At 40.8% G+C, this 23,047-nt stretch overlaps 1 protein-coding gene across 2 annotated transcripts in view; it reads right to left on the reverse strand.

The window, feature by feature from the left end:
• neurl1b (neuralized E3 ubiquitin protein ligase 1B) overlaps nt 1-23,047 on the reverse strand; it is a 43,209-nt gene that overhangs the window by 6,384 nt on the left and 13,778 nt on the right. The window contains exons 2-4 of one of the 2 annotated variants that reach the window (XM_061927743.2): nt 20,257-20,498; nt 19,851-20,184; nt 6,239-6,979 (exon numbers count right to left, since the gene is read on the reverse strand). In XM_061927743.2, coding sequence (XP_061783727.2) covers nt 6,239-6,979; nt 19,851-20,184; nt 20,257-20,498 — 1,317 coding nt within the window. Of the gene's footprint in view, nt 1-6,238; nt 6,980-9,858; nt 10,101-19,850; nt 20,185-20,256; nt 20,499-23,047 lie in introns of those variants that run through there. The other variant, XM_072912259.1, reaches the window with a different exon arrangement.

A 23,047-nucleotide genomic window follows, 5' to 3' on the forward strand; every position in this document is an offset into this window, starting at 1 on the left:
TCAATGTGGTCTCCCACATCATTTCAAGTAGTCCACCACGTCATTCAATGTGGTCTCCCACATCATTTGAAGTAGTCCACCACGTCATTCAATGTGGTCTCCCACATCATTTGAAGTAGTCCACCACGTCATTCAGTGTGGTCTCCCACATCATTTCAAGTAGTCCACCACGTCATTCAATGTGGTCTCCCACATCATTTCAAGTAGTCCACCACGTCATTCAATGTGGTCTCCCACATCATTTGAAGTAGTCCACCACGTCATTCAGTGTGGTCTCCCACATCATTTGAAGTAGTCCACCACGTCATTCAATGTGGTCTCCCACATCATTTCAAGTAGTCCACCACGTCATTCAATGTGGTCTCCCACATCATTTCAAGTAGTCCACCACGTCATTCAATGTGGTCTCCCACATCATTTGAAGTAGTCCACCACGTCATTCAATGTGGTCTCCCACATCATTTCAAGTAGTCCACCACGTCATTCAATGTGGTCTCCCACATCATTTCAAGTAGTCCACCACGTCATTCAATGTGGTCTCCCACATCATTTCAAGTAGTCCACCACGTCATTCAATGTGGTCTCCCACATCATTTCAAGTAGTCCACCACGTCATTCAATGTGGTCTCCCACATCATTTCAAGTAGTCCACCACGTCATTCAATGTGGTCTCCCACATCATTTCAAGTAGTCCACCACGTCATTCAATGTGGTCTCCCACATCATTTGAAGTAGTCCAACACGTCATTCAATGTGGTCTCCCACATCATTTCAAGTACCCTATTTTTCGGACTATAAGTCGCAGTTTTTTTCATAGTTTGGCCGGGGGTGCGACTTATACTCAGGAGCGACTTATGTGTGAAATTATTAACCGTAACATATCAAATAATATTATTTAGCTCATTCACGTAAGAGACTAGTCCAGGGGTCGGCAACCCAAAATGTTGAAAGAGCCATATTGGACCAAAAATACAAAAACAAATCTGTCTGGAGCCGCAAACAAATAAAAGCCATATTACATACAGATAAGTGTGTCATGAGATATAAATTGAATTAAGAGGACTTAAAGGAAACTAAATGAGCTCAAATATAGCTACAAATGAGGCATAATGATGCAATATGTACATATAGCTAGACCAGGGGTCGGCAACCTTTACGAGTCAAAGAGCCATTTTGACCAGTTTCACAAATTATAGAAAACAATTTTTTTTTTGAAATTTTAAATGAAATAACACTGTATATACCATTTTTTTTTTTGCTTTGTGCTATGTATGCTATTTTAGCGTCCCTTCACTGGCTCCCTGTGCGTTACCGAATACATTTTAAACTCCTTTTATTTGTTTTTAAATGTCTAAACAACCTCGCGCCAACCTATCTCTCCGACCTCCTTCAGCCTTACTGCCCCACCCGATCCTTAAGATCAGCCGATCAGCTGCTGTTGACGGTCCCTGACACAAGGCTGAAGCTTAGAGGTGACAGAGCTTTCGCCGTTGCTGCTCCCAAGCTCTGGAACGACCTACCCCTGAGTGTTAGACAAGCCTCCTCTCTTCCTCTTTTTAAATCTCTCTTAAAAACATACTTTTATTCCATGGCTTTTAACACTGAGTGATATCCATCCTGCAATGGCGCCCCATAATACACCTGCTGTGATCCTGTTTTTATGTTTTTATGTTTTTATTAATTCTATTTTAATTATTTATTTTTTATCGTGATCTGTTTGTGTTGTGTTGTGTTTGCTCGGTACTCGTTTTATCTTTTAACCTGCTCATTGTACAGCACTTTGGCTACCCCTGTGGTAAATTTTAAATGTGCTCTATAAATAAAGTTGATTTGATTTGATTTGATGTATAAACCAGGGGTCTCAGACACGCTGCCCACACCTTTAAATGGATTTTTTAAGCTGGTGCGGCACGCGGGCTTTGAATGAATAGCGCTTGTCAGCGTCATGCGTGCCGTGATTGTACAGCATATAGCGCCAACTACAACCAGCGTGCCTGATCTGCCACATGTTGTATGGTGCTTCCGCTTGCTCACGTAGGTGACAGCAACGCATACTTGGTCAACAACCACACAGGTTACACTGACGGTGGCGGTATAAAAAAAACTTTAACACTCTTACTAATAATGCGCCACACTGTGAACCCACACCAAACAAGAATGACAAACACATTTCGGGAGAACATCTGCACCTTAACACAACATAAACACAACAGGACAAATACCCAGAATCCCATGCAGCCCTAACTCTTCCGGGATACATTATACAGCCCCGCTACCAAACCCCGCCCACCTCAACCGACGCACGGGGGGGGGGGGGAGCAGGCTTGGGGTGGGGGCGGGGTTTGGTGGTAGCAGGGGTGTATAATGTAGCCCGGAAGAGTCAGGCCTGCATGGGATTCTGGGTGTTTGTTCTGTTGTGTTAAGGTGCAGATGTTCTCCCGAAATGTGTTTGTCATTCTTGTTTGGTTTTGGTTCAAAGTGTGGCGCATTATTAGTAAGAGTGTTAAAGTTGTTTTATATGATCACCGTCAGTGTAACCTGTGTGGCTGTTGAACAAGTATGCCTTGCTGTCTCTTACGTGTGCAAGCAGAAGATGTATATTGTACAACAAGTGTTGGGCTGGCACGCTGTCAATACAGATTGTTGAGGGCGCCAAATGTTGTACCATCACGGCACGCCCTTAATATAGCTTTAAGGGTGAAAATCGGTGAATATTAATCCCGGGAGTTTAATGCGAGAGGCACTGAAATCCGGAAGTCTCACGGGACAATTGGGGGGTTCAGCAAACAAGCTGCTGAGCCGCATCAGAGTGATCAAAGAGCCGCACGCGGCTCCGGAGCCGCGGGTTGTCGACCCCTGAGCTAGCCTAAATGGCATGTTAGCATCGATTAGCTTGCAGTCATGCAGTGACCAAATATGTCTGATTAGCACTCCACACAAGTCAATAACATCAACAAAACTCACCTTTGTGGATTCATGCACAACGTTAAAAGTGTGGTGGACAAAATGAGACAGAAAAAGAAGTGACATAAAACACGTCCTAGAAAGTCGGAGAAAGTTATACATGTAAACAAACTGCGGTGAGTTCAAGAACCGCCAAAATTAGTAGGACAAAACGGCGCTCGCCAAATACTGGAATCAGTGAAGCAAGTTGAATATAAACAGTGTGCTTTATAACAATTAGGGAGGTTTGTGTCATGTTTGTCCTCCTACAGAAACCATATTAAAATAACACAAACAATATTTTCCCCTCAACTTTTTCCATTTTTCATACATTTTTGAAAAAGCTCCAGAGAGCCACTAGGGCGGCGCTAAAGAGCCGCGGGTTGCCGACCCCTGGACTAGACGTATAAGATTTCATGGGATTTAGCGATTATGAGTGACAGATTGTTTGGTAAACGTATAGCATGTTCTATATGTTATAGTTATTTGAATGACTCTTACCATAATATGTTACGTTAACATACCAGGCACGTTCTCAGTTGGTTATTTATGCCTCATATAACGTACACTTATTCAGCCTGTTGTTCACTATTCTTTATTTATTTTAAATTGCCTTTCAAATGTCTATTCTTGGTGTTGGGTTTTATCAAATAAATTTCCCCAAAAAATGCGACTTATACTCAGTGCGACTTATATATGTGTTTTTCCTTCTTTATTATGCATTTTCGGCCGGTGCGACTTATACTCCGGAGCGACCTATACTCCGAAAAATACAGTAGTCCACCACGTCATTCAATGTGGTCTTCCACATCATATAAAGTGGTTCCCCCATGTTATTTAATGAGGACCGCCATATCATTTAAAGTGGCTCATCATGTAATTCAATGTGGAGTCTGCCACATACCGTATTTTTCAGAGTATAAGTCGCTCCGGAGTATAAATCGCACCTGCCGAAAATGCTTAATAAAGAAGGAAAAAACATATATAAGTCACACTGGAGTATAAGTCGCATTTTTTGGGGAAATTTATTTGATAAAACCCAACACCAAGAATAGACATTTGAAAGGCAATTTAAAATAAATAAAGAATAGTGAACAACAGGCTGAATAAGTGTACGTTATATGAGGCATAAATAACCAACTGAGAACGTGCCTGGTATGTTAACGTAACATATTATGGTAAGAGTCATTCATCCATCCATCCATCCATCTTCTTCCGCTTATCCGAGGTCGGGTCGCGGGGGCAGCAGCCTAAGCAGGGAAGCCCAGACTTCCCTCTCCCCAGCCACTTCGTCCAGCTCCGCGTTCCCAGGCCAGCCGGGAGACATAGTCTTCCCAACGTGTCCTGGGTCTTCCCCGCGGCCTCCTACCGGTCGGACGTGCCCTAAACACCTCCCTAGGGAGGCGTTCAGGTGGCACCCTGACCAGATGCCCGAACCACCTCATCTGGCTCCTCTCGATGTGGAGGAGCAGCGGCTTTACTTTGAGCTCCCCCCGGATGACAGAGCTTCTCACCCTATCTCTAAGGGAGAGCCCCGCCACCCGGCGGAGGAAACTCCTTTCGGCCGCTTGTACCCGTGATCTTGTCCTTTCGGTCACAACCCAAAGCTCATGACCATAGGTGAGGATGGGAACGTAGATCGACCGGTAAATCGAGAGCTTTGCCTTCCGGCTCAGCTCCTTCTTCACCACAACGGATCGATACAGCGTCCGCATTACTGAAGACGCCGCACCGATCCGCCTGTCAATCTCACGATCCACTCTTCCCTCACTCGTGAACAAGACTCGATAACTATAATATATAGAACATGCTATACGTTTACCAAACAATCTGTCACTCCTAATCGCTAAATCCCATGAAATCTTATACGTCTAGTCTCTTACGTGAATGAGCTAAATAATATTATTTGATATTTTACGGTAATGTGTTAATAATTTCACACATAAGTCGCCCCTGAGTATAAGTCGCACCCCCGGCCAAACTATGAAAAAAACTGCGACTTATAGTCCGAAAAATACGGTAATTCAATTTGGCCTTACACATAATTTGGTCTTCAACATCATTTAATGTGGTTTTCCACCTCTTTTAAAGTGGTCCGCCTTGTTATTTAATGAGTTCCGCCACATCATTAATGTGGCCTGTCAAGTTATTTAATGTGGCCTTCTGAGGGCAGCTATAACTGCGACGTGGCTCTCGATTAAAATTGTTCGTCATCCCTGGTCTACATTGTTATCATGAAGAAATTCAACTCTATAGAACCATTTCCCGCACACTCAAAATAAAAAAATGGTACAGTCTCACATCGTAAACTTATCTAACGTATGGACAATCTTTCAAGTCGTCCGAAAACATTTTGATGGATTTTTGAGCGCCGTGTGTAATGTTCTATATTTTCAATGGAACATTTAAAATGTTTTGTGTTGTTTACTTGAGACATATTGCCATCACAGTGGCAATATACACTTATCTCTTATGTTTGACTGCCATCTACTGGTCACACTTATTATTACACCATGTACCAAATAAAATAGCTTTGAGGTGGGTAAGCGCAACCAAAGTTATTCCTTACATTAGGCGCACCGAGCTATAAGGCACACTGTCGAGTTTTGAGAAAAAATAAGGATTATACCGTAATTTCCGGACTATAAGGCGCACCCGACTATAAGCCGCACCAGCTAAATTTAGGGGAAAATACAGATTGCTCCATATATAAGCCGCACCCGACTATAAGCCGCAGGCGTTTTGATGTGTAATTACCGTAGTATATAGGGGTTCCTGCTAGATTGTCGGGACAGAGATGACTGTTTGGGAACGCAAAGCGTCCCATTTATTAACAATAAATCTTTCAATCATTCAATCAAACTTTCACATCTTTGACATGGAGAACATGATTCATTGATGTCAAGGGTACGTGCAGCAGCTCTATTTCCTTCTTTGACAGCCAGATCGATTGCCTTTAACTTAAAAGCAGCATCATATGCACTTCTCCGTTTGTTTTCCATATTGAGGGTGTTTGCATGAACACTTTCCTTCGCGCAAACTGTCGCTGACGCTCTCCTACTCTTTGTTTTGCTCTCGTTACCTGGCGCCAGATGTCTGCCTCGGTCTCGCGCATCCTCGGTAGTGCGCGCCCCTGGTTACCGTAAGCCGTAGAAAAGCCGCAGGGACCAGAACGAGGGGAAAAAGTAGCGGCTTATAGTCCGGAAATTACGGTAAGTGCACCTTATAGTCCGGAAAATACGGTACATTTTATGGCCAACAGATGACCTTTTGGTTGCTTATATGCTCAACTTACCAAGTATCCTGAGTCGGTTGAGAGCCCCATGCAGGGCGAAGAAGGCCCACAGCACCTGAGAGGAGTCCACGCACAGAAGCCTGCCTCGTCCAACTCCGTTCACGCCGTGGTGCACCTCACCACTGGGTAGCAGGCTGAAGCTGAGCACGTCTCCGGCACACAGCATGGGGAAGCCACGGTGCACCACCCAGTACTCCTTTCGGTCTAGGAGAATCTCAGGGTCGGCCGGCAGGTCACCGGCATGAAGACTCGCTGGGTCACATGATGTCAACCCAAACAAAAGTGCCCCAAAGTAAGGCAGACCCAGATGTCCAACCTCTACGTACAAAGTCTCTCCCGTGCGCAGCGGCCGATCACTGAACACAAGAGTCCGACTGCTGTCCAGAAAATGGATGCAAGCAGCCAAACGGTCTGCAGACAGTATGACGTCGGAGCCACGGATGGGGTGAAAGTGCAAGTCGCTGTCCAGCGGCGAAGGAAGGCTACGGACCACCCGGGGGAGGCTGGGTCCGGTGGAGGAAGAAGAGGATGGCGTTGTGGAGGAAGCGGTGGAAGAGCAACAAGGGATAAGCTGGGTGTAGTTATTGAGCTGGATGTTGGCCATTTTGGCAGCAGCCGCCTGGTTGTTCTCCAGCTGATTGTTACTGTAATTGGCAGAGTCGTGGCTGCTCTGGGGCAGATAGGCACTCAGGCGGGCCGCGCTCAGGCAGCTGGATCCAACGCTCTCAGCAAACGTGCTTTCTGCAATGGTTGAAAAAGCGTGTGACTTGGTTATATAGCATAAAGTCTCATCTTATGTAAACTCTCTTGGTCTTAGCCCAAATATCTGATCTACAATACATCTGTCATTGAGGCCTCTTTACATATTCTGCAGTCTACTTTTGTTTATGTTAACGCATTAGGAGCTTTAAGTGCAGTGGAACCTTCAAGGCCAAACACAATCCATTTGAATGTGTCTGGAAAAGTTGTACGATTCAGATTTCAACCAGTAAAACTCGGACTTCAAACCATATGTCATACCATGTTATTTTTTTTACCTGAAGTTATCGGGACATGGAAAATTGTCAAATAGTATTGTATCTTACCATGCAGAGGCCTTGTTAAAGGGGAACATTATCACCAGACCTATGTAAGCGTCAATATATATCTTGATGTTGCAGAAAAAAGACCATATATTTTTTTAACCGATTTCCGAACTCTAAATGGGTGAATTTTGGCCATTTAAACGCCTTTCTATTATTCGCCATTTTCTCAAACACCGAGTCAAATCGGCTCTGTTATATTCCGTTTTTTCGACTGTTTTCCGTACCTTGGAGACATCATGCCTCGTCGGTGTGTTGTCGGAGGGTGTAACAACACGAACAGGGACGGATTCAAGTTGCACCAGTGGCCCAAAGATGCGAAAGTGGCAAGAAATTGGACGTTTGTTCCGCACACTTTACCGACGAAAGCTATGCTACGACAGAGATGGCAAGAATGTGTGGATATCCTGCGACACTCAAAGCAGATGCATTTCCAACGATAAAGTCAAAGGAATCTGCCGCCAGACCCCCATTGACACTGCCGGAGTGTGTGAGCAATTCAGGGACAAAGGACCTCGGTAGCACGGCAAGCAATGGCGGCAGTTTGTTCCCGCAGACGAGCGAGCTAAACCCCCTGGATGCCTTGGCTCACACCGTCCCTTATGCCACCGAAGATCGACCCTAGCTTCCTGCTGACATCAACTCCAAAACTGGACAGATCAGCTTTCAGGAAAAGAGCGCGGATGAGGGTATGTCTACAGAATATATTAATTGATGAAAATTGGGCTGTCTGCACTCTCAAAGTGCATGTTGTTGCCAAATGTATTTCATATGCTGTAAACCTAGTTCATAGTTGTTAGTTTCCTTTAATGCCAAACAAACACATACCAATCGTTGGTTAGAAGGCGATCGCCAAATTCGTCCTCGCTTTCTCCCGTGTCGCTGGCTGTCGTGTTGTTTTTGTCGGTTTCGCTTGCTTACGGTTCAAACCGATATGGCTCAGTAGCTTCAGTTTCTTCTTCAATTTCGTTTTCGCTACCTGCCTCCACACTACAACCATCCGTTTCAATACATGCGTAATCTGTTGAATCGCTTAAGCCGCTGAAATCCGAGTCTGAATCCGAGCTAATGTCGCTATACCTTGCTGTTCTATGCGCCATGTTTGTTTGTGTTGGCATCACTATGTGACGTCACAGGAAAATGGACGGGTGTATATAACGATGGTTAAAATCAGGCACTTTGAAGCTTTTTTTAGGGATATTGCGTGATGGGTAAAATTCTGAAAAAAACTTCGAAAAATAAAATAAGTCACTGGGAACTGATTTTTAATGGTTTTAACCCTTCTGATAATGTTCCTCTTTAAATGACAGAATTGCTGATACAGATGAAACGACTACCAAGCTCAAGACAGTTTGTTTGGCAGACATGAAAACATCCAGGAAAATGAAACCTATAAAAAGCCGTTAGGTGACCCTATCAATCTGCAAACAAATTCCTTTCTACTATTTGTCTGCTAGGCGTCTCTAAAGGTTGTGTAGTTTTACTTGATTTTAGTTTCATTTTACAGAACTGACATTGTCTTTATACTTCAATGACAGTTAAGCATGCTACCATATTGCCTTGCCAGTTAAGGTTTTTGAATATGCAACCATTTGCGCTTGGGAAAAAATTCACTTCACATTACTTCCTATGAGGTGTACCCCGCCTTACGCCCGAATGCAGCTGGGATAGGCTCTAGCACCCCCCTAAAGGGACAAGCGGTAGAAAATGGATGGATGGATGGAAATTAGTTTTGGTTAAGGTTATGGTTTATTGGTTTCAGACATGTTTAACGAGTAACATTAAAGATTTGCATAATTCAACATATATGAAAATTCATTCACATCTTAACTTAAAATTACATCTCAATAAGTAGATACAAAAAATGGTCTGAAAATGTTTACCTATTTGTACACTTCATAATTAATTCTTAAAGTAATAACTTATTGGATGTGGTCAATGAATGTTATGTATTACACACAATCTATCAGTTTTTTCAGTTGAATCAACTTGTTATGAGTCTTTTATTTTCTTGTAGTGGATATGATAACATCTTCAGTCTTTGTCCAGTTCCTTGATGTCTTTAACAACATTGACTTTGGCTTCTTCCTGTCCTCCATTTAACTTGATGTACATTTTACAGCGGGCGCTCCAAGTGCCCTGAATTTTTCCCTGCTTCCTCAACTTCCGTGCTTTCTTTGCCATGTCAGCGCTTCGTTTTGTCAGACGCTCACTGATGTACACGTTTGTTCCTTTCAGTTTGTGGGATCTGAGCCGAGGATGTCGTTGTGGCTTGTGCAGCCCTTTGAGACACTCGTGATTTTTGCTACGTAAAAACACTTTGATTGATTGACTCTGCCTTAGTGGTGAACTATTATGTTGATGACAGGTGTGGTCTTATTCCTGCTAGACATTGGAATGCATGTTTCGATGTTGTTGACATCCACATTCACCCCCTTCGAATGCAGAAAGTTGACCACCTGTTGCTCTGCTGAAGCAGCAGCATTTTGTCCTCCTCTGTTATCATGAGTGTTATCAGAAGCCCAGTCATAATCATACCATTCATACAGAAATACTCTTGCACTTCCTGGATCTGACACATCATTTGAGATATAATGTCATCCTCTTCATCGTTTTTCTTCTGTAAAACGTTCACTTTTTCTTATAGCCCAACAACATTTCCTTGGATTCTCTCCATTTGTTTAAAGAAGTGTTGCAGTATTCATCCTCACTTCCTTAAAGGGGAACATTATCACCAGACCTATGTAAGCGTCAATATATACCTTGATGTTGCAGAAAAAAGACCATATATTTTTTTAACCGATTTCCGAACTCTAAATGGGTGAATTTTGGCGAATTAAACGCCTTTCTATTATTCGCTCTCGGAGCGATGACGTCACAATGTGACGTCGCATCGGGAAGCAATTCGCCATTTTCTCAAACACAGAGTCAAATCGGCTCTGTTATTTTCCGTTTTTTCGACTGTTTTCCGTACCTTGGAGACATCATGCTTCGTCGGTGTGTTGTCGGAGGGTGTAACAACACGAACAGGGACGGATTCAAGTTGCACCAGTGGCCCAAAGATGCGAAAGTGGCAAGAAATTGGACGTTTGTTCCGCACACTTTACCGACTAAAGCTATGCTACGACAGAGATGGCAAGAATGTGTGGATATCCTGCGCCACTCAAAGCAGATGCATTTCCAACGATAAAGTCAAAGAAATCTGCCGCCAGACCCCCATTGAATCTGCCGGAGTGTGTGAGCACTTCAGGGACAAAGGACCTCGGTAGCACGGCAAGCAATGGCGGCAGTTTGTTCCCCGCCGACGAGCGAGCTAAACCCCCTGGATGTCTTGGCTCACACCGTCCCTTATGCCACCGAAGATGATCAAGAGAAGAATATCGACCCTAGCTTCCCTGGCCTGCTGACATCAACTCCAAAACTGGACAGATCAGCTTTCAGGAAAAGATAGTGGATGAGGGTATGTCTACAGAATATATTAATTGATGAAAATTGGGCTGTCTGCACTCTCAAAGTGCATGTTGTTGCCAAATGTATTTCATATGCTGTAAACCTAGTTCATAGTTGTTAGTTTCCTTTAATGCCAAACAAACACATACCAATCGTTGGTTAGAAGGCGATCGCCGAATTCGTCCTCGCTTTCTCCCGTGTCGCTGGCTGTCGTGTCGTTTTCGTCGGTTTTGCTTGCATACGGTTCAAACCGATATGACTCAATAGCTTCAGTTTCTACTTCAATTTTGTTTTCGCTACCTGCCTCCACACTACAACCATCCGTCTCAATACATGCGTAATCTGTTGAATCGCTTAAGCCGCTGAAATCCGAGTCTGAATCCGAGCTAATGTCGCTATAGCTTGCTGTTCTATGCGCCATGTTTGTTTGTGTTGGCATCACTATGTGACGTCACAGGAAAATGGACGGGTGTATATAACGACGGTTAAAATCAGGCACTTTGAAGCTTTTTTTAGGGATATTGCGTGATGGGTAAAATTTTGAAAAAAACTTCGAAAAATATAATAAGCCACTGGGAACTGATTTTTAATGGTTTTAACCCTTCTGAAATTGTGATAATGTTCCCCTTTAATCCTTGTCCCGCCATCAGTGTGTGAATGTGTGTGTGAATGGGTAAATGTGGAAGTACTGTCAAAGCGCTTTGAGTACCTTGAAGGTAGAAAAGTGCTATACAAGTATAACCCATTTATCATTTATCATTTATCATTTGTGTTGTTGATCCACCCGAGCAAACACTTTCTTCAGCCTGGCTTCAATATGATCAAACTTTGCTATTACTTCTAGGTTACTACCTGATTCTTGACTCCTTTCCACATCTTCCTGCTCTTGTTGCGGTAAAAGCCTTTTTTTATGCAAATGTTGCGGTTCGAAGGCTTTGAAGCTCAGAAGTTAGCGATGGTTAGCTTGTCTTGCTAGCAATCGTCTGCAGTTGTAAGTCGTCTTATTCGAGGAGTTATGGTGTGTTCCATTTGTTATGCAAAGTCTTCCCAGTCAAAAATTTAAACTGGAACGCCTCTGGAGGTCAGATTTCCTATACTGAAAGTCAGATAGTCCTCAGCACCCCAGAGTTGGCTTCAAAGATTGCTGCGCTAAGTGTAGACAATACACTCAGAGCTGTAATGTCCGTTATTAGCAATTTTTTGTCGCAATAAATCAACCGTATACAATGTATTGTTGGACATAGTGTAAATACAAAAATACTTTACTTAGCTAGCAATAGGGTCTGTGTTTCCTCTTATATACCGTGTTTGAAGATTGGAGATGGCCCACATATTTTTCCATATGTTGTTTATACTCTAATAAGGCAAACGCAAGAATAGCTTTCGTTTATGTGGCCATCTTGATTTCTGACTTCGTAATTGGAACGCACTTAACTGTGACTTCAAACTTCCAAGGTTAATGGTAAGATTAGTTTCTCCAATTCTGGAATTTTGGTCAAGCTCTGTGGTCAGGGAAATTGCTAAAATACTCCCAAAACTTTTAATCAATGCAGAGCTCTTCTCATTCTGTCCTTCTTCAAAAGAAGTGACATAAGAACTGTTTTGGTGTTAGAAATCCTTGATGTCAACCAGCCTCCTTCAACAGATTCTTAGCCACCCTTTGTTTACTGTCCAGGCAATTGTTTAAGTCACAGTTTAACATTACCTGTCACACTAGTGTAAAATTGCATACATTACTAATGTCAAAGGTGTAATGTAAAGGCAAATATGTATCTCTAATTTCCATGCAAGGGTAAAAATATATGTTAACCGTTGTTAAACAACAAACCCCATTCGTACATTCATTCATACATACATACGCACACATATAGGTACTTACGCACATACATCGGTCACACGCTCCCACATACATAAACGAATACAGTACATACATACATACATCCACATGCACATTCACTGTACAGACATACATATACACATACTGTGCAGACACAAGCACATATGCATACATACTCTCATGCATATAATCACGTTTCATCAAACATACTGTATATTAACATTCCCCCTAGGGCAGGGGTCGGCAACCTTCAGCATACAAAGAGCCAATGGAGCCCATTTCCCCCCAAATAAAACCCACCTAGAGCCGCGAACTCTGTTAGATTCCTAAAATGACGATAACACCACTTATAGTTGCCTTACACTTGTGCTATAGGACTTATGAAAATAAACACTTATTTGATGTATTTCTGGGTATAACGAAGCAAATCATCAAATTATTTTGAACATTAGAAAAAAATACACTGTTCCTTCCCTTATTAATGAATAAAAAAAATAAAAATCAACTCATTCCAATGTTCTGAAGGCATACGACTGCGAAATATTAATTTGACGAAAAATTTAAAACAACTACCTAGTCATCAATAAAAACAGCAAATTAATAAAAATATAAATAAATAAAATGTTTCTCTTTTTTGATCCGTCCATTGCTAGGGGTTGACCGCTAAAAACAATACAATTGCATGGCAGCAAGAGATGTCGCATAAGGGCTGTGACATACATTTCCATCGACAATATATTAAAATGTGTTTTATTTTCATATGACAAGATCCCAGAACTCTCCAAAATAACAACTGTTAAATTAAAATACCGTATTTTTCGGAGTATAAGTCGCACCGGCCGAAAATGCATAATAAAGAAGGAAAAAAACATATATAAGTCGCACTGGAGTATAAGTCGCATTTTTTGGGGAAATGTATTTGATAAAAGCCAACACCAAGAATAGACATTTGAAAGGCAATTTGAAATAAATAAAGAATAGTGAACAACAGGCTGAATAAGTGTACGTTATATGAGGCATAAATAACCAACTGAGAACGTGCCTGGTATGTTAACGTAACATATTATGGTAAGAGTCATTCAAATAACTATAACATATAGAACATGCTATACGTTTACCAAACAATCTGTCACTCCTAATCGCTAAATCCCATGAAATCTTATACGTCTAGTCTCTTACGTGAATGAGCTAAATAATATTATTTCATATTTTACGGTAATGTGTTAATCATTTCACACATAAGTCGCTCCTGAGTATAAGTCGCACCCTACGCAAACTATGAAAAAAACTGCGACTTATAGTCCGAAAAATACGGTAAACTATCCATCCATCCATTTTCTACCGCTTATTCCCTTTTGGGGTCGCGGGGGGCGCTGGAGCCTATCTCAGCTACAATCGGGCGGTAGGCGGGGTACACCCTGGACAAGTCGCCACCTCATCGCAGGTACGGTAAACTAAATAAAATGAAATATAATAAATCAAGTAACCATTATTTGTTGACATTCGGTTTCAAAGCCAAAGGGAGCCACGGCGGAGGCATGAAAGAGCCGCATGCGGCTCCAGAGCCGCGGGTTGCAGACCACTGCCCTAGGTGAAACTGGGTAAAACACGTACAATGCACAAGGTTTATATAGTTTGCTTCTCTTTCTTTCCCTCCATTTATCTGCTTTCTTTTGTAATTCAGGTTTTCATTACATATATTTATTGTTGCATTTGAAACCATTGTATTGTTGATAATAAGAGGTAATTATTATTATTAGTCATTATTAATAGTGCTATTTATATTAGTATTTTCATTGCTCCATGTGTAGTGTAATAATGTTCATTGTATTTTTTGTGTTATTACTATTTACTTCACTGACTGTTTCTTTGCTAAAATGTTCATATAATATTTGTACATATCATATTTGCTGATGTTGTTGTTGCTCTGTCTTATCCCCCTTTTGTCCCCGCAATTTTTCCCCTTTGTTCTCTTTTTTTCTTCTGGTCCGGCAGCCCCAAACATTAAAGGGGAACATTATCACAATTTCAGAATTGTTAGAACTATTAAAAATCAGTTCCCAGTGGCTTATTATATTTTTCGAAGTTTTTTTCAAAATTGTACCCATCACGCAATATCCCTAAAAAAAGCTTCAAAGTGCCTGATTTTAACCACCCGTCCATTTTCCTGTGACGTCACATAGTGAAGCCAACACAAACAAACATGGCGGAAAGAACAGCAAGCTATAGCGACATTAGCTCGGATTCAGACTCGGATTTCAGCGGCTTAAGCGATTCAACAGATTACGAATGTATTGAAACGGATGGTTGTAGTGTGGAGGCAGGTAGCGAAAACGAAATTGAAGAAGAAACTGAAGCTATTGAGCCATATCGGTTTGAACCGTATGCAATCGACAGCCAGCGACACGGGAGAAAGCGAGGACGAATTCGGCGATCGCCTTCTAACCAACGATTGGTATGTGTTTGTTTGGCATTAAAGGAAACTAACAACTATGAACTAGGTTTACAGCAGATGAAATACATTTGGCAACAACATGCACTTTGAGAGTGCAGACAGCCCAATTTTCATCAATTAATATATTCTGTAGACATACCCTCATGTCAGCAGGCCAGGGAAGCTAGGGTCGATATTCTTCTCTTGATCATCTTCGGGACGGTGTGAGCCAAGACATCCAGGGGGTTTAGCTCGCTCGTCTGCGGGAACAATCTGCCGCCATTGCTTGCCGTGCTACCGAGGGCCTTTGTCCCTGAATTGCTCACACACTCCGGCAGATTCAATGGGGGTCTGGCGGCAGATTTCTTTGACTTTATCGTTGGAAATGCATCTGCTTTGAGTGTCGCAGGATATCCACACATTCTTGCCATCTCTGTCGTAGCATAGCTGTCGTCGGTAAAGTGTGCGGAACAAACGTCCAATCTCTTGCCACTTTCGCATCTTTGGGCCACTGGTGCAACTTGAATCCGTCCCTGTTCGTGTTGTTACACCCTCTGACAACACACCGACAAGGCATGATGTCTACAAGGTACGGAAAACAGTCGGAAAAACGGAAAATAACAGAGCTGATTTGACTCGGTGTTTGAGAAAATGGCGGATTGCTTCCCGATGTGACGTCATCGCTCCGAGAGCGAATATTAGAAAGGCGTTTAATTCGCCAAAATTCACCCATTTAGTGTTCGGAAATCGGTTAAAAAAATATATGGTCTTTTTTCTGCAACATCAAGGTATATATTGACGCTTACATAGGTCTGGTGATAATGTACCCCTTTAAATAAATCCATTTAATAAAGTCAAATACAAATAAGGCAACAAGAGAAGTATCCCACACTTCTCTTGTGTAAAGTAAATCTGTATAGCAGATATGGGCATCTACAGGACAGGACACAGAAAACTCCAACAAAACCCTCTTTCTTAACTTATAATACCAAGGAAGATAACTTTAAGTATTGTATTACATCACAAAGTCTAATCAAAGAATAAAAGACAGTTGATTAACACTCACATGACTTTCTTCCTTATGATCTCAACTCGCTACACTGCAGTATTATAAAAAGGTTTCATAACAACACAAGTGCTGTAAACATATCTGTCTCCCTTTAACTTATGGTCCATTCCTTTACGACTATTTCTAGTGATGGCGTAGCAGACAAGAGCACTGGCCCCTCACCAAAGCTCTTGGGATCTGCCGTCTTGACCAAACATGGTCATAGCTCCTGTCAGACTGAATATAAACACAAGTAAGGGATGGAACTACAGGGCAGGCGCTGATGGAAATAAAAGGAGACCTAGAAGAGGTCCAACAAAGCCAGGGAAAGAAATGTGTAGAAAGAGTAATTAGGAGTGAAGGGAGGACACTTTTTATGTTTGTTGTTGTTGTCTAGTCTGTGATGCTGCTACTATACATGCAACGTTGACATTGAAACTGTGGTTGGCTCAGCTGCTCTCTGACCTCTTAGGAAGCGGCTTAAATTAGCTCCATATTTATTGACACTATGTAAATAAGTTATTGAGGTGCCATGCTTAAAATGCTACAGCTGACCTCAAAGGTTTATTCTAGGGCTGCAACAACTAATCGATTAAATTGATTAAAATCGATTATAAAAATAGTTGGCGAATAATTTAGTCATCGATTCGTTGGATCTAGGCTCTGCGCATACGCAGAGGGTACGTTTTTTGGTTTTTTTTTTAAAACCTTTATAAACTGCAACATTTACAAACAGCTGAGAAACAATAATCAAAATAATAGGGGTGTAACGATACGTGTATTTGTATCGAACCGTTTCGATACGGGGGTTTCGTTTTGGTGTTTCGAGTTTCCACACGGACATATTAAGTAGCGTACTGCACGTTGTGTAAACAATACTCAAAATGCCGGACATTTGAGGCATTTATGAAACTCCGCCCTGATAGCTCCGCAAAAGAGGACATGTCGATGGCTGCTAGCAGCTAACGGGCTAGGATAGACTGACCATACGTCCTCTTTTCACCGGACAAGACCTCTTTTGCGGAGCTGTCAGGGCGGGGTTTCTTAAATGCCTCAAATGTCCGGCATTTTGAGTTAGGGTTGCGTGTATTTTCAATATACGTTCAGGGTTAAGAAGGTTAAAAACACAACAAATTGTACTTGCAGCAGCATTCGTGAGGGAGGGGCAGAGACAGAGAGAGCGAGAGAGTTGTGATAAACGTGCATGCGTCGTCAGGCTCTGCTTTTTATCCATAGATTTATCAGATTTAATTTTTTATTATCTAGAGCAGGGGTGTCAAAAGTGTGCATTTTTGTAACATTTTCCTTGTTTTATTTGGCAAGTTGAAAGAACATGGCGCCAGTATGCTGTTTTTTTTCCCAGTAAAATACTGGAAAGGATAGAAATGTAGTTTGTCTCTTGTATCCGATTATTAATCGATTAATCGAAGTAATAATCGACAGATGAATCGATTATCAAATTAATCGTTAGTTGCAGCCCTAGTTTATTCCAATAAAAAGATTCCCTTTATACAACTTAATATAACTTGTTTTATAAAGATTGTATGGTCTTTGATCTTCCTTTGAAATTTGGTGGGCTTTCGAATTGATTTTTGCCTTGAAATGAGTTTGAGTTTGAGTTTATTTCGAACATGCAATCATACAACATGATACATCACAATCTCCAGTTTCTCTTTTCAACATGTTCCGCATTATTAGTCACGATTGGTAGAAATGCAGTAAACTCGAACCAGAAGCAATCCATAAACACGCTTGATTTTATTTTACTCAATGTGGTTAAGAGAGGTATTATTCTATGTGTAAATAAAATGGATATCATTGTTGTTTGTAGCGGTTAACATCCTGAGAGATGTATTGGAGATTTTACCCCTCTCGTGTTGCATAAGATAAAATATCAGGAACTTATGATTAGTAAGCCTAATGTAAAGAAATAATTACTGGTAATATTAATTCAACATTTTGACCCCAGAAAATTATTATTAATTTATTGATAACATATCCATAAATCAATCAATCAATCAAAGTGTACTTATATCACTAGGCTTTTTGGCGATATCCGATATTTCGATATTGTCCAACTCTTTAATTACCGATACCGATATCAACCGATACCGATATATACAGTCTTGGAATTAACACATTATTATGCCTAATTTGGACAACCAGGTATGGTGAAGATAAGGTCCTTTTTAAAAAAAAAATAAATAAAATAAAATAAGATAAATACATTAAAAACATTTTCTTCAATATAAAAACAGTTACATAGAAACTAGTAATTAATGAAAATGAGTCAAATTAACTCTTAAAGGTTAGTACTATTAGTGGACCAGCAGCACGCACAATCATGTGTGCTTACGGACTGTATCCCTTGCAGACTGTATTGATATATATTGATATATAATGTAGGAACCAGAAATATTAATAACAGAAAGAAACAACCCTTTTGTGTGAATGAGTGTGAATGAGTGTAAATGGGGGAGGGAGGTTTTTTTGGGTTGGTGCACTAATTGTAAGTGTATCTTGTGTTTTTATGTTGATTTAAAAAACAAAACAAAACAAAAAAACGATACCGACAATAAAAAAAAAAACGATACCGATATTTTCCGGTATTACATTTTAAAGCATTTATCGACATCTCTATATATCACCCTTAATTCCAAATGTCTCAAAGGGCTGCACAAGCCACAATGACATCCTCGGCTCAGATCCCACATTAGGCAAGAAAAAACTCAACCCAATGGGAACAACGAGAAACCTTGGAATGGGACAAAACTGAACATCATACTTGCCAACCCTCCCGGATTTTCCGGGAGACTCCCGAAATTCAGCGCCTCTCCCGAAAACCTCCCGGGACAAATTTTCTCCCGAAAATCTCCCGAAATTCAGGCGGAGCTGGAAGCCACGCCCCCTCCAGCTCCATGCGGACCTGAGTGACGTCAGGTGCGCAACACCACGTAAATCGTTGGCCAACCAAAAAGTAACCCCAGTACGCTATAGCCAACATTCACCAGGAGATGGCAACAGACAAACATAGATCACTATTACATTCCTCCCCTTTTAGAAATGTATAGAAGTTACTCAAAATAAATAAACAACCCAACCAAAAAATGCAGCAGCTCAATTAAAAAACTGCACTTAAGCCACATTCTTTTCTTTTTTTTTAGTACTGAACTCTTAACCCTCATTTGAAAAAAATAATATGCTTATTATACAAACAGTATTTGTACACCTTTAACACAGATTTTTATACTGTCTTCAGAGATTCAGTTTTTTTGGTGGTACTCGAAACCTTTCTGGGTACCTGCGAAAGGGTGTTCAGCATGGTTAGAAAAATAGTGACAGAGAATAGAACAAGGATGGACAATGCAACCCTTAACTCAACAATGAGTAGATGAGTGTTATGTGTGTGCATATGTGTAAATAAATGAACACTGAAATTCAAGTATTTCTTTTATATATATATATATATATATATATATATATATATATATATATATATATATATATATATATGAAATACTTGACTTGGTGAATTCTAGCTGTAAATATACTCCTCCCCTCTTAGCCCCGCCCCCAACCACGCCCCCACCCCACCCCGACCACGCCCCCCACCTCCCGAAATCGGAGGTCTCAAGGTTGGCAAGTATGCTGAACATCCTTATTTTTCTCTCTGATACAACTCTTGTATTAGATCTCATTGTGTAAATTATTACTGTACAGTATCCCGACTGCCGAAGTTAGCAGACAAAAGTGATATTTACCGAGCAGTGTGACCTCCTGGGTGATGCCGTAGATATCGATGATGGCCCAGAGGGGGCAGCCGATGCTCAGCCCACAGTGGAAGAGGATTGGCTCTCCGTCATTGATACTGTAGAACACCCTTCCGTGGCGATCTGCCCAGAACGCCAGCACGTTGTCTTTCAGGGCAAGTCGCTCAGGCAGTGCCTTGGCCCAGTATCCCGGCCGTGTCACCAGATCTGGGCAGGCGTACTTGGGGATGTCTGTTGCCATCAACTCGTTGGGATCCAGACTGGTGAAACCGAAGCGTAAAGCTCCGCTCCAGCCCGTGTGCACACCACTGAGACGAAGTCGCACCTGAAATCATGACGATAGTCAAGTAACTTATTTCGACTGTTCCAAAATGGTGACTGTTAGAGGAAAACAAACCTTCTCGTAGAGATGGACGGGCCTATGGCTGAAGGTGATGCCATTGCAGAAGCTGTTTTTGCGGATGGCGCGGCGAAGCTGCCCATCCAGCCTGATATTTTTGCCCTTAGCGTTGGGGTGAAAGCGGGGCGACTCCATACCGATGCTAACGGAAGGTGCGGACCTTCTCTCGACTCCAGAGCTATTGTTGGGCAAGGTGTAGTACTGCCTGCTTGCCACATGGCGGGGTTGCAGAGTCGCATCTGTACACGGAAAGCAAACACCCAAGAAAAACATAACTTTTACATTTTCTTGCTTTAACAAACACATTTTAATGCAACATGTGTGAGTTTGAGGTTAACATAGCGATCCAAGCGATAACAGCTGATGGAACAAGGAGCAAACATATCAGCACCCAATAATAACTTGTATGCAAGCGGTCCATGGCAGTTGGTTGAGAGGGCAAAGGCCAGTTATGCAAAAGAGCCTTCAGTCTTAGACGCTTCCTTTCCCACACTGACACTACAGACCTCGGAGCTCCTCTCAACAACCTTGTTGTTTTATAGCAACCACATGACACATTTATTCAGCAGAAACCAACAACATTAAGCATCCAAGTCAACGAAATGTGCTTTTGTGTAACAAAGACTAGCAAATGAGAAATCGACATTGATCATTACAATTAATACATTGTAATGATTTCATATACATGCAACATTTGAGTGTATAATCTATATTTTTATGAATATTTACTAATATGTTATGTATAATGATTTGTGTTTAATTTGAACATGCACATTATATCACATATTCATATTATATTTAATATGAATAAATAGATTTTAATATCATTTAATTTTGTTCTATTGTTGAATATGTATTTGCAGATTATCTTTAATTGTACTTTATTTTTGTATTGGTTTGTACAGTACAAATAATTTGAAAAAATAAGCGATAACATATGTGCTGTGTATTTGTAAAACAGTGCTGAAGGATAAGAATTTGGTAAACAACTTATCATCGATTTACCTCAGGTCATTTACTTAAGATCAAATCTAGGGATGCACCTAAATAAAAGCGATTGTCCGAAACCGAAATAAATTATAATTTTTATTACCATTGTATTTATGACTGTGAGTATGTACTAATCTCACTAAAATCAAGCCATTGAATAGAATAGAACAGAATAGAAAGTACTTTATTGATCCCTGGGGGAAATTCAGCACCACAAAGTACCGTATTTTTCGGACTATAAGTCGCAGTTTTTTTCATAGTTTGGCCGGGGGTGCGACTTATGTGTGAAATGATTAACACATTACCGTAAAATATCAAATAATATTATTTAGCTCATTCACGTAAGAGACTAGACGTATAAGATTTCATGGGATTTAGCGATTAGGAGTGACAGATTGTTTGGTAAACGTATAGCATGTTCTATATGTTATAGTTATTTGAATGACTCTTACCATAATATGTTATGTTAACATACCAGGCACGTTCTCAGTTGGTTATTTATGCGTCATGTAACGTACACTTATTCAGCCTGTTGTTCACTATTCTTTGTTTATTTGGTGTTGGGTTTTATCAAATACATTTCCCCCCAAAAATGCGACTTATACTCCAGTAAGACTTATATATGTTTTTTTCCTTCTTTATGATGTGTTTTCGGCCGGTGCGACTTATACTCCGGAGCGACTTATACTCCGGGAAATACGGAAATTGTTCCCAATTTTATAAAAAAAAAAAAAAAAAGTCAACACATTGTGAGAAAAAGACTGCTTTTACTTAATTTATTTTAATTTGTAATTGGTTTTTAATCTTCATTATTTACTTCGTTATTACAGTATGTCTCTGTATACATATTTATTTTATTTGCTTGATTAATTTTGGCCAAAGGGGGCGCATTTCAATTTCTTACACAAACTTGTTATTTCATATGTTGACCAGAGGGGGAGCATTTTTAAAACCGACACACAGTCAATTTGAAAAATCCCTTCTTTTTGGGACCACCCTAATTTTGATAGATTTCACCACCAGGGGTGCAAATGAGACATTCTCTATTAGATGCAATGGTTTTACGTATTGGGACCATGATTTGGGTCCTAACTTGTCGGTCCTTATATGGAAGGTACTTTTCCTTGTTCCTTAATAGTTATTTGAATGACTCTTACCATAATATGTTACGTTAACATACCAGGCACGTTCTCAGTTGGTTATTTATGCCTCATATAACGTACACTTATTCAGCCTGTGGTTCACTATTCTTTATTTATTTTAAATTGCCTTTCAAATGTCTATTCTTGGTGTTGGGTTTTATCAAATAAATTTCCCCCAAAAATGCGACTTATACTCCAGTGCGACTTATATATGTTTTTTTCCTTCTTTATTATGCATTTTCGGTCGGTGCGACTTATACTCCGAACAATACGGTACTTTCTATTCTATTCTATTCAATGGCTTGATTTTTGTGAGATTGCTGTTCCACAAATTAGTATTTATCATTCAAAGATTAAAACAAACACAAAATTATGAAAAACAATATTCAACATTAGTATTACAACAGTAATAATTAAAACAAAATATGTATAGGCCAGATACTGAATGGCACCAAAGGCAGTACTTTCCTTTTCTGCCGTGTTGTTCACATAATCAGAAATTTTGACACGTTGCCTCATCTTCAAACAAGCGTGTGCTTTGTGCTTCCGTCATCACAACATCCTGTTTCGGCAGTATTGCTCGGAGGGTAAAAGTATTTCACCAAAGATTTTCGCCCGAAAATGCAACTTTGGGCCATTTTCTACCAAATCTTTAT

Source organism: Nerophis lumbriciformis, linkage group LG35 (genome assembly GCF_033978685.3).
Source record: "Nerophis lumbriciformis linkage group LG35, RoL_Nlum_v2.1, whole genome shotgun sequence".
In the NCBI taxonomy this organism is placed as follows: domain Eukaryota; kingdom Metazoa; phylum Chordata; class Actinopteri; order Syngnathiformes; family Syngnathidae; genus Nerophis; species Nerophis lumbriciformis.